We start from the raw sequence: 13354 nt of genomic DNA, 5'->3' as shown, positions 1-13354 counted from the left end.
TATAATCTGATTATAGTTAAAGACCTTCAGCAAGACTTAAAAAGCAGAGAATTCACAGTATGAAACAGCCAAAGTAAAAATTTGGAGATATAGTGTATAAACAACACAAATGTATATTTTACAGAGCAACCACTTTTGCAATTTGTATATTAGGACCAGTCTTCACATGAAGTTGTAGACTCAGTAGCTTTAGCTCAGGCAGGTAGTGAAGCATTTCATCACAGCATCCCTGTGAAAAAAAAAAAAAACAGAAGAGTAAATACCTTAATAACAGTGGAAACAATGCAATACAGCAAAGAAATGAAAGAAAAAGGTATGAAGGAATGTTGGTTTAGAGTTGCTCTAAAATGATCCAGGAACAACTTGATCCAGGAGACGAGCCTCGAGAGCAAAATCCTGTGATGCGTACAAAATTAAAAGCGACAAAAAAAGCACTTCCATCCTTTGTTATGAAGATTTGGGTGGGGCTCGTCATGAATAAGTGAGCGTGTTTTGGCGGGGAAGCACCACATGTTCCCGGTGATGGGGGCTCCCTTTTCTCCAGGTACTCTGTGTTTGAGGGATGATGCAATACAAGCGATCACCATGGCAACCACACACCGTTGCCTACTCTATTTCCCCTTGCACTGTTTGCTCTTGCCATCAGTGTGTTGCTATGCAGACTTCGCCTGCAGCCACAGTTAAATTTTCGGTGGAGGAGGTGTGAAAACCCAGTCAAGGTTAAAAGGAGAAGGGGGGATCATAAGCAGTCTGAGAGGGAGGACAGGAGGTCAGAGCACAGACAGAAGACTGGCTCCTTCCAATGCTTTGGTTCCTCCCTCTGGTGTATTAACAAAAAAAACACAAGGATCCTCTTCTCTTGCACCCATACAGCCTGAGGTTTGTTTTTTTTTTAAATTTAATTTTCACTTGATGCTATTTTTGCCCCCCCCCCCCCCAAAAAAAACTGCATGAATAAATGATGCTTCTCAGAGACTTCCCCAGCATCTGATTAAATTTTAGAGCAACAGTAGCCTTAAAGCACTGTGGGAAGTGCACATGCAGCAGGTTTTTGTACCTTGGACTTCAGGCGTGGGAGGTTATAAATAGGCAACAGGGTAAAATACATTAAAGGATCAAGTCCATTCGCCATGTGGTGTTGTGGCTGGCCAGGTATCACACTTTGTTTGAGCACGAACAGGGATGGAGAGGGAGGTCAAAATATGCATTTGCTCTGTAATAACATGGCAAACAATAGAGAGCTAAATGATCAAATCCAAATTAAATGAAAAATGGATTAAAGTAAGAAGCTTAAGAAGAGAGGATAATAATGTGTTGACCAAAAAAAAAAGGTAAGAAATATAATAAAGGATAACATAAATAAATACGTCATCACCAGGTTTCAACAGGCGATCCCAAAATAAGACGTCAAATTTGCATTTCTCTATTGGAATTTGGTTTTTGTGGGGTGGCACAAGGAAAAGGTCTTTGTCTCAGCTTTGTATTGTTGTTAGCGTTTGGGTGGGGGGAGGGGGAACATAGGGTGGTTATAAGAGGTCTCTCAGCTGTCGGGACAGATTATAGGGTCGCCCAAACACACAAGGCACTTGGGGTGGTGGAGGGGGGGCATGGGGGGGGGAGACTACTGGATCTCTCACCAAATGAGACATAACCCTGTTTACAGCTGGACTGGCAAAACAACATCACACCTCATGCTTGGCTTAGAGAAAGCACTGAGGTGGTGCAACATATGGAAGAATTTAAGGGGTGAACACCTGAATACAGAGGAAGGTTTTCTTGTATTCAAAGGACAAAGAAAGTAACCTGTGAGACTATTATGTGATTATGAGACTTAATTTTCATACAGTACCACAACTACAATACTGTATTAAAATACAATACTCTATTTTATACGGGACAGCATATTCATCTGGCTTAAATCTGGCTTAAAGAGCATTATTGCGTGAGAAATGATTTCATTTTGACATCATGGATGAGGCAAATAACGTCACAGAGCTACAGCACAGGGGAGTGTGAAACAACAAGCTGCCATTTGTTTGACACTTAGTGCCGGCCCTAGTCATGGGGGGATTACAGCCATATGGTGGAGACAAACAGCCGGATGTTTAGACGTAAATAAAAAAACATGTTGTCTTTCAACGGTCGGTCATAGTATTGCCTCCAGTTTTTTGTGTGTGGCTTAATAGTGTTATTTGTGGACAGAGCGTTATGATAAAAAAATGGGAGATGTATTTAAGGTTGCTATTTCCATGACAGCAACTGGTTTCTCGGGAAGTGGCTCAAGTGAAAGGTGTACTCTTATAAAGTGTTAAACATACAACTGAAAATCAATGCTGACATTTTCTGCAAATATAAATCATATAATCATGTTATCTTACCTGGCAAATGGAATGTAAGAGATGCTATACCTGAAAGAGAAAAATATAAAACATCATGATGAGGGAACATTTACTGTTTATGTTAAAGACAAAATAGAATCCAATGACATGGAAGAAAAGTACAAACATGATTTTGAGGCGAAGCAAGTCAAACTACATGTTAGTACATGTTAATTTCATATTTCACTGGTATAGACCAGTCAAGATGTCTTGAGCATCATAGTGAAGACATTTCCCTTCAGCTGAACTTGACATGTCTGGTATGTTTGGGACCTCTGAGATTTTGACATAAACTGAAATTTCCATGTGTTTCAATGATGCTTATCTGCATGCCTGGGTGATGTTTCAGAGATTAAAGATTAAAAGCATAATATAGATTTAAGCATAATAGCATAATAATGTTATTTTTGATGATCAAAACACATTCTGTTTTTAAATGCTCCATCAAGTAGCAATCACTGGACTGATGGGTATTTGATGTAACTTGGCGAGGGATTAACCACACGTGATTGTGAATGAATTGGATACACTGTAATCTTCGTGCTAATGATTCAAGACAGATTGTCAGCCAGACACCAAGTACAACTAAAACACGATACCCTGTGTTGGAGAGAACGATTACAGCTGCAGTGTAGCTTAAAAATCCCCTGATCAAACATCTAATTTATTTAAAATATGTGAGGAATCTACAGGAGTTGAATGATTAACTATAGCCTGAGAAAGATTACCATCTTATGTGACCACCAGTCAGCAGAAACTCTCCTCTGTCCTGTTAAGCAGGGCTGTAAGAATTACTGTAAGACCCTGGATGGAGTTATAGCTAAGAAATGGCCAAGTTATGTTTAAAATAATCAAATAAAGTAAAATAAGTAAGTTAAAAACAAGCTTTCCATTCTGTTTTTGTTATTTATCTTCCTACAGTCTGCCACCCTCTATATTTAAGTCAGTGTGCTTTAGTGTCACATGGTCACTTTGTAAGTTTACAGTCTTCAGCCTGAGGACTGGACTTTGCCCACTTGTCTGCGTCGGTCAGTGGCGACGTCTTCTTACTGGACCACCTTCACACAGACTGCTGACTGCCTGCGTGGGAGTGCACTATGCCCCCAGTCTGTTAAGAATGAGCTTGGGATGTGTGACTTGTGGTTGCTATGGCGATGCCTCTGAGAACGCAGGCAGAGCGGAAGTGAATGTACTTCATGAACAGTAGGTGCAATAGTAGCGTAGCGATGAGGATGACACAGTCCTTGCTCAGTGATGCACAGAAACTCCCTGTTCTCTTCCTCCTGAGTTGCTGGGGGTTTGTGTTTCTATGAGCAGAAACTCTCTGTCACTACTGTGCAAATATCCTCATTAAATGATCATACATGCACTGACACGCTAATACATGTCACTGACAGGTCTATTTACTCACTGCTATGCTGGAACTTAACCCCACTGACCCTCAGGATGAGACAACAAGACCTTGAATTGAAGACTACTAAGGCTGCAACTAACAGTTATGTTCATTATCAGTCAATCAGTCAATTATTATTTTCAACAACTAAACAACCTACATAATATTTCAGTCCTAATGAATGTATATCAATAAATGAAAACATGGCAAAACCATGTTATTTCAAACTGGGCAGAGTTGATGAAAGCTTTTCAAAGGAGGTAGAAACAGGAAATTATTGAGGTGCGTACAGTTAAATCTGACACACTTTTTAAAAATAGTTTTTAAACACTACTTAGGTGCTATAAATTCTCATTGGACTGTCCACCTGTGAGCTCTGTAGTCGTAATGACCCCTGGGATAGCTGGCAGTGATTCAGTCCTGTTTGTAAACAACTGTCTGTCTCTACTTGGCAGGACCACATAGTGTATGCGAGTCTAAAAAAGTAGGTCCACGCTGGTTCTGGCACTACCACTTCCTCTACAGGCTAAAAATATACTGACCTACCTGGCATCTTACCTTACAGTCTAATTACAACACTCCTGACTCATGCAGATGTCACTGATTGCAAACCAAGGTAAATCACTCTAATCATAGTTTTAGCATCACATATGAACATCTTGTTATCATTATATGACAAACATATGAGATTTACCCTTCATAGAGTAAAAAACTGCTCGTTAGGCTCAAACTATTCTGAAAAGATAGGTAACTATGAAAAAATATCGAATAGAAAGAAGCAGGGAGTGTGACAATGATCATTTAACCATTTATAGATTTATCCATGCATATGCAAAGAGCAGGAGGTCAGATAAGTGCACCAGCAGTGTGATTAACTCCACTCATGACCTCACTGAATGCAGGCCAAAGCGGCTTCATCTGAGTAGGTGTGACTGATCAGCCAACGTACTACAGTTGAGACATGACTGAGACTGTCACACTTACCATGTCATTGCCAAAAACTGCAGAATACAGAAGATGATAGCCAGCCCCTTTTTATGCCACTGTGGAATAAAACATAGAACGATTATTCTACTCATCAAAAAACACTGCAATAAAACTATAAAGAATGTAACTTGTTTGTGTTGTTTTATTGTCTACTTACCCAAAACACTGCACAAAGTGTTAAGACAAGGCAGAGCTGGTGGGAAAAGATAAGAACGTTATCTTCTTGTATGTCGGCAGAATGACATTTCACAGCAAATGAAAACCACTAACCCAAAGAAATGTGTTGTCAAGATCGGACACTTTATCTTCTCTATCCTTTAAGACCACATGGTGAGGAGTACTACTTCTTTAATTGAACCTGACCTTCTAATCTAAAACCAAAAGGCTTCAGACATTTTACCTCCTCGAGTGTGAAAGCAGACACAGAATAAATGGACATCAAATACTTTCCAGTACGAGTTTTAACATGAATAAATATCCAGTGAAGCATTTAGTTCAGCAAAGAGTCCAAAATACAACACTGTATAAATATGAATATATATATAATCATATTTACCAGCATGACAATGGTCGCTATCAGTCTTGTTTTTTCAAACATGCGCTTCAACTGTTTTAGTGGTCCCATTAGGAAGCAGGTGCTTTAGAAGAACAAAAAGAAACAGAGAGGTTACAGTTTTTAAACATCAGTAAAAAGTGCACTGGACAGTGTTTATAATGTTAATTCAGGAAATGATTGTTATCATATCTGGTGCTAAGTGCACCAGATATGAAGTTATAATGGTAATGAAGATATGATGGTGCATTTTCATCGCTCTTTCCAGACATAACCTGTTAAACTAGACTGTGAATATGTTGATAAATGTTCAGTTTCTGTAGGGGATGTTTTGTCATTACCAAGGTTTGTTCATGTATTCAGAACAAGTTTCTTCTTTCTGTAACACTTTGGAAAATGATCAACTGTACAAACATCAACAGCATGATCAGCCATGACAAACATAGTTACACATAGATGTTGTTCCATTCTCAATATTTTGGGTCAAATAAGTGTCTATTCTACATTTTCAACATCAGAAAATTAATCAACTAATGTATATAAACGTTATATACATAGTCTTATATAATTAGTCTTGACATGTTTACACACACACACACACACACACATACAAATGTCTTCTTTGTTGTGTGGCCACCATAATTAAATTTACACTACATGTTGCAATTATTAGAGGGTTAATATTTAATGTCCTACACCGTAATGACACATTTAAAACCTCCTTCATGATGCATGTGTGACGTGACTAAGTGTAACAACACAAAGGCTTTCCCCGATGACGAGGCATGCGGCTCTGGGCTCAGCTGGGCTGAGTGGGTAGCGGGAGTCTGTGGAGCGTCACATCTGTTAGGTGAGACACGAGAGCAGTCTGCGTTGACGCAGGCTCTTTCTACTGGTCTGCCAAGACGGCTGGATGCTCAGAGTGACTGAGACACTAATGATATCCACGCACACTGCTACTGCCGATATAGAGGAAGGAAATGACGTATGCAATTTAATTACATTATCGATTTGAATTATTACAAAATCGGTAATGTAATTAAAACACATTTAGCATCGGGCTTGTATTAACCTACTGGATGTGAATTTTGAACTTGATTTGACAAAAGACTGAGCAACAGCTGACATTTGGCCTGGGACCCATCATGACATTGATTCATATTTTTGACAATCATCCACTACTGAAGGTGACATGACAATCTCCACCTTGTAACCTCTGTAGTCAGGAACAGTTGAAAAATTAGGATTATCATGTTTTAAGCTCCTTAAAATATGACATTGTCTTGCTTTGGATCAGTAACCTGGGCTATGAAAGCAGAAGGTGACCCAGTTTCTTGACGCATCTAAACCTTGTGGACATATGATACCTGAAAATAGAGACCGGCCTGTCTGAAAACAAACCCCCCCGTCAATGCTTTACTGTCTGTCAAAGAAAAAAAAAAGCCATCTTTACATTTAGACAAGGGATTATCTAGATTAAATAATCAATAATGTTGTAAGATCCAGTGGGCTGATGATAAATTGTGAAGATGAATTCTGATCTTTCTTTAAGATAGCTTGAACTATAAACAGTGAGGACCAGACACAGTGTACACAGTACAGTATGTCACTGCAACAGCATTATGAGAGCACACAGCCAGAATCCTACCCTCACAATGCCACCACCATCCTACAAATACTGGTTGAATCAATGTCACACTACCACAAGGGAACATTTTAGATTGATTATAGACTTTAAAAACTGTATTTTTGTGCTGCAAGTGTGGCTTTAAGCAAGTTAGAATAATGGACACTGTAATGACAGGTTTGGAAGTACGGTGCTCAATCACAGAGAAGATACTAGCCTAGCCTGTTATGCCCCTACATAGTGAAGGCATCATTTACTTTTTAACACTCCCCAGAAAACTTGGGTTTGCAAATAATAATGCGAGAAAACACCAATGTCTATTCCTCGAGACATCGCTAAACAAACAGGAGACAAAAACAGCTCGTCTGTTCCTCATGATTATTGTTTCTTAAATACCTTCTGATTTTGAAGCAACACACAATTAAACTGAACATGGTTTACACAATTATTCATATGATCATTGCTATCATAATTACATAAACTTAATAAAGGTGCAATATCAGCCCTTTGCTTTAAAAGACTGGCTCATTTTTCACAGGTAAGCCTGCCTGACCAATTTTTGGCTGGACCAGCCCTATAACCGCGGCTGTCTGTGAGTGAATGAGTCTAAGTGAGTGGTGAAGTTACACCATTGGTCATCCATCCCTTGCTCTTTCAAAATAAAACGGCATGAGATGATGGGGGTGGAGGACAGCAGTGCGACACAGAATGACTGTGTTTCCTGCTCTGAGCTATGACACTCTCAGCTCCGTTGTTAAATGCAGCAAAGTCAGCTAAACTCCTGTTTAAACAGATGCGTACCAGCGTCTCTACCATCATCCTCCTCTACCATCCAGTGTGATCGACTCTCTGGCTGGCAGCACCGCCAGCAGCCGGTAGGAGAGGCGCTCCATGATGCATTTTATAACTGAACTAATACCAGGACGCAAGCTTTTTATTTCTCTGATGTTTTCACATCACAAATGATGAACAACAGCATTAAAACACGAGTCTTGCAGGTAAGACGTGAGGCTGATGTAGCTGTTATATCAATGCTCTAGGGCGGCTGCTCTGCAGGTGCGCTTGATTTGAATGTAACTGCGGTAACTGTGCTGAGATAAGCCTCCTGAATTTGCAACCAAAATGTTGTCAAAACTTTCATTAACAATTTCCACTGCAGCCTCCATGATCATGGACTGGGAAAGAGACAGAAAAAAGGTGCATGGAGGCATGAGGGAGAACGCAGAGTTATAGCACCCCAAATAACCATCAGTCTGACAAAACACTCAATGCAGAGTGAAAAACCAGAGACATCCCCAGAGTGAAACAGGTGAAAGAGCAGCGGGAGTTAACAGATAATTAAAATAGTTGTTATACACATGGTGATTTACTGGTGCTTTCCAAACACAGTTCCAGCTGCAGGCAACAGTATTCTTCCCTCAGAGGCAACCTAAAAGTGTAGCATAACTACATTTTCTAAGTAGGGATAAATCCCTTTAAATGGCTTCAAGCTGTGGTGGCATTATTACTGAGTCTACCTGAGTTTCACTTATATTTAGTTAGAAAGACAAATATATTAAGTGAAATATGGCTTATTTGGGTGGCAAGTCAAACTGATCATCATAAATAAAGATGAATATCATTTTAGCTGTAATCCTAAAGTCCAGAGCAGAAACAGTATTATACCACTGTTCTTTATCAATAAAGCAGAATGAGAACATCTGATGGTCCCTCAGGCACTTGTCTGGCAACAGGTGATGAGTGCACAGGGGTAACAACAGTAAATTATAATCATGACTACTTGACGTGCACTCTTTATCAACATCCTAGAAACAAATCTTGGAGAAATGTGCGGCTGTGCCAAGGAAGAATATAACAGGGTGTGGCAGTCATCAAGGCAGAAATGATTTAAGAGTGTATGAGTCTGCTTCCCGTCATTTGTTATATTCCTGGCAGTGTGCCACATGGAGAGAAAAATAAGATAGCAGGAATATTCTCAGACCATCCAAATTCAGCTGCACTTAAAAGTCTTACCTGGAAAGAGCTGCGATGTTTCCTAATGTGTAGAAGACGGCGAAAAGCTTGACTCCATTCGGAAGGAACAGCAGTGCTGAACCCTGGTGAAACAGCAAAATAGTCTCCGTCAGCTATACAGAATAATGTCAACACACATCAGTCTTTACTAAATTGCTAAATGAATCCTGGATTTTAACAAGGATGAAGGCTTTTATATTTTCTTATTTTATTATGGAAAAAACAAGGAGTTTTGTGGGCTGTCCTATCGGTTTACTGAAACACAATGGGCTCCCCCTAGTGCCAAATCACCATATGGCTTTGTTTAAGAAGCGCTGTCTGGATGGCATTAAAATCCACATACATGTTCATTATTTGAGGAGTGAGGGCATTTTACTTCAAGTGTTTTAGTTTAGTGGTGGGGCCTTAAGGGTGTTTAAATAGCCTGCACCTAATAGGTGGATTTCATAGAAGGAGCAGGTTCAGGAGTTGGTATATCTTCTGAGAAAGGAAGGTATTCATAAATCACTTATAGATTTAATTAATATAATGAATGTTCATGGCATACTGTATCTACTGTGTCCCTGTGTGTGAGTTTATACACAATATCAGTAGATCTGAAACTTTTTCAATAACCTTAAGTTTGAAGCTGGAGGCAGATCTGTGATTTGGAATTAAAATAATAAATGTGCAATTGCATAATCCAGATTTCTTGGTGCAAATAGTAATAATAGTTTGGCCGATGTAGACCAAATCACACTCTTCCATGTGTGGTTGTGTGAATGCCTTTGTGTAATTATAATTTCTGCAGAGGGCACAATGACAGAAACTGGTTTTAAGGGCTGGTAGCCAGGTGATATTTTGGTGTTGGAAGAAGATCTATGACTGGATGAGATAATCTTTAAGATCACGTGTTGTTTTGTTGGCTGATGTGCATTGATCTCTGCATTCTGTGAATTTCACCACCAAAGTCTACACACACAGAGGGTTTGTTGAGGCTTTGTGAGTGTGAATTATAACTGTGGTGGCTTAAAAGTGCCGCCTATCAGCAAGTGCCGTCTGTGACAAGACTTCCTGTGAAATACCCCATTGTTAACATTGAGGAATCTTCATGTTTATTAAGTAAGTGTCATGTGTGAATATTTTTAAGCTGCATGTGTAACAGAACAGGAATTTGCCTTGATGACAGTGACGCTTAGCCATGTTGACAACTTTGATAGTTTTTATATATGCTACAAAGTTAACATAGTACAAGAAAAACTAACTTGCTCCAACTGTGGACCATAGATAACCATATTAACAGAGTTATGTTGGCTATGCATTCCCAATGTCAGTATATAGTCTAGGAATGTGTGTTTTATCTTATATAGGGATGAAAAAGGTTGGGTTTTTTTTTTATCTCACTGTGATTATCTGCTGGGTGCTGGTGAGAGTCTGAATCTGTCCTTGTTTGTTTTTCACCAAAAAGTAGGGCTGTGTGATATGACCAAAATCTCATATCCCAACTAGGTCATTTCATATCCACTACATGTATCATGATATGGCACATTTTCAGTAAATTCAATGAATACCTAGTTTCTGGTCCATGTCAGACTTTTCATGCCCAAAACCATGCCCATGCAACAGAAGCAGCCCCTCTTTTAGTTACGAGCTCCTTGATTTGTCTTTGTCCATCTTTTGTGTGGATTACATTAATAAATTACTCTTCTTGGCTTTTTTACTTGTGAAGCTTTTATTGCACGGAGAGCAGAGGAGAGTAGCGTGACCATAAATGACATAAAACACAGTAGAGACTCTCACACTGAGCTGAAATGAAACGAGTGCACATAAATTAGGTAAATAACATAAATAAACAGAGCCTCTACTGCGTTGTCATTTATCGTCATACTAGTCTCCTCTGCCCTCTGCGTTTCACCACAGGCGCGGCTGAGCCCTCAGTGTGTGCGCTGCACACACACAGTGGAGCAGATGAGAGACAGTAAACCAGGTGAAGTACTCAAGTTAATGACAGCTACACTCGTTACATTACTGTAAATAGAATAAAAGCTTCGCAAGTAAAAAGCCAAGAAGAGAAATTTATTAATGTAATCCATACGAAAGATAGACAGACTCCAAATGATGAAAAATACTGCTGTAAAGACTGTGATTTGCAACACAACAAAATAAACAATAGAGCATATTATGAAAGATGATGTTTTTCTATCATCACACGATACATGTCGTCATATCGCACAGCCCTACTAAAAAGGATGTTCACAAAAAAAAAAGATATGTGTCTCATGATGCAATAAAAATTTTTGTTTTATAACAAAATGTAAGGTACAGTGATTCCAGTATGTTTTAGTAAACTAACATGATAGTTTGGTGCAGACCACAGCAAAAGTCACATCATCCTCATAATTGAAAATTATAATGCAAAAATGATCCCTCCCACTAAAATTGCAGCCCCACTTATTAACATAAAAAGGCAGCAGGACTCACGAGTATTGAGCACAGGATGCCTGCAGCAAAGCATATGACGAACCATTTCACCCTGGTGCTGTAGCTGAGAGTGCTGGCATCAAGGACCTGGTGAGAACAATGGGAGGATGTCACAAGGCGAAGCTAACGACCTGCAGAAAGACCCACAGGCTTCCTACTGATGATTTAAACATGTTCGTTCACATCAGACAAATAACAGTCAGCTACAATGTTATCACAAAATACACACAGCACAGGTCTGACTTAAAGCCACAACTGGATACACTGAACTGAAGCAATTGAACCAATGACTGTAAAAACTGCAAGCATGCGAGACGATGTTGTGCTGGAGTAAAACTTTAACTTTCCAACGAGTTAAACAGTACCATCATGTGAAATAAAAAAAACACAGGGTTCAAGTCAGCACCTTACCTCATTTCCTCCTCCTTGGGAATGCGTGTAAAAAGTATCAATACACAAACAAACACAATTAATTAAATATTAACAGAAGACTATGATATCTATCTTGAAAGAGGGTCAAACTAACCGAGTAGTAACTTGTTTATAGTATAATACACAAACTGTTCAGGACTTGTGTTACACTAGTTAACTAACGTTTTCCTGAAAGCTAACTGACATTTTAACGACGGCTAATGCTAATAATTAACGCTAACTCTAAGAAAATAATACATTATTAGCAGATATATGTACATTAACACTAAGTCTAACACAGGCCGCGAAACTAGCATAGCTTAGTGTTGTTTTTTTATTCTATTTTATCTACTGACATGACGTTAGCATTAGCATCATATACTGTCATATAGGCTACCTGTGCAGTGAGACCCAACTCTTCATTTTCCTCCTGGCCGCTTAGCACACGACGAAGCTTGTCCATCGTTGAGAGCTAGCTGGCAAAAGTGCTCAGAAGTCAGTGTTGTCCGACCTTGTAAATATTTCCTGCTGAACGTTTGCTGTTGATGTCCACAAGTTTTAATCGCTGTACGAGCAACTTCGACTTCCTGGCTTCCCGAACGATGCTTTCTGTAAGTGCTGACTTAGAATCGGTTTGTCCGCACCCAGTGGTGGCCGTCATCGCTGGGGAGGTGTTTCACAAACTGACCGCAGATCAGCTCGGCGAGGCAACTTTAACAACCTCATTTCCTCAGAGCTGCTGCTGCCTTCAGGTTCTGTCGGAAATAATGCTGTTATGAAAGGAGCTGCGTATGAATCTCACACTGTATATGTATAGCATTCTCCTTCATTTTGAAGCATCAAATACGCATTACTTGTCTGAAAAATCACTGTTTCGCTTGCTATAGCCTACTTCGTTAGTCCACTTAATTTTACATTAATCCAGCCATTTTCAAATAGGCTATAAACAGTGTACTGTATATGTGACCCTGCTTCCTGCTGTTTTTGTGTTGCTTTGTCGCCACCTAGTGGAGATATAACGACAAGGTAAGACACAGGGCGCTGTCAGCACAGTAAGACATTTAGCCATGTCTTGACATGACCATGCTTTGTAGTTTTACAAGCTTGTCTTGTGAGGAGTGTTTTGACTAATTCCATGCATAATTTCAACATTAAAAAGATACTGGATTTCAAACATAGTAATCAATGTTTGAGGAAGAAAAACTTTAACTGTGACATGTGTTGCCAGCCTATTGGAAAATACATACAAAATTGCAAATGCCCTGTTTTTACCATAATGGTGAATATGACCTTGTGTCAAAACATTTTTTTTGCCAAGGCTATATAATGTTGCCTTGTCTTTATCAACAACATAACTGGCGCCAAACGAGATATAGTCATGGGAGGCTTTTGACTTTGGGTCACACTGTCCTCCTGAGGGAAACAGCTATCGACTTGACTTTTTATGTTTATGCCAGCAGAAATCTTCATTTTAATTAGCCTTAAATACTCAGCAATTACAGACAATCAAAAGGAAAGGGTGGCACTGAAAA

General features: G+C 39.4%; 1 protein-coding gene across 1 annotated transcript; it reads right to left on the bottom strand.

Annotated features, from left to right (window-relative positions):
• Window positions 1–95: 95 nt before the first annotated feature.
• sft2d1 (SFT2 domain containing 1) lies at window positions 96–12523 on the bottom strand. Its single transcript, XM_042433759.1, has 8 exons — window positions 12220–12523; window positions 11412–11498; window positions 8952–9034; window positions 5315–5396; window positions 4916–4951; window positions 4756–4814; window positions 2379–2408; window positions 96–229 (listed from the first exon to the last, which is right to left on the bottom strand). Exons 1-8 carry the CDS (start codon window positions 12283–12285, stop codon window positions 190–192), a joined length of 483 nt encoding a protein of 160 aa, XP_042289693.1. The 5' UTR covers window positions 12286–12523; the 3' UTR covers window positions 96–189.
• Between the last annotated feature and the right edge of the window lie 831 nt (window positions 12524–13354).

This window comes from Thunnus maccoyii, chromosome 14, assembly GCF_910596095.1.
Source record: "Thunnus maccoyii chromosome 14, fThuMac1.1, whole genome shotgun sequence".
NCBI classification, from domain to species: domain Eukaryota; kingdom Metazoa; phylum Chordata; class Actinopteri; order Scombriformes; family Scombridae; genus Thunnus; species Thunnus maccoyii.
This window is presented reverse-complemented; position numbering and strand designations above follow the sequence as displayed.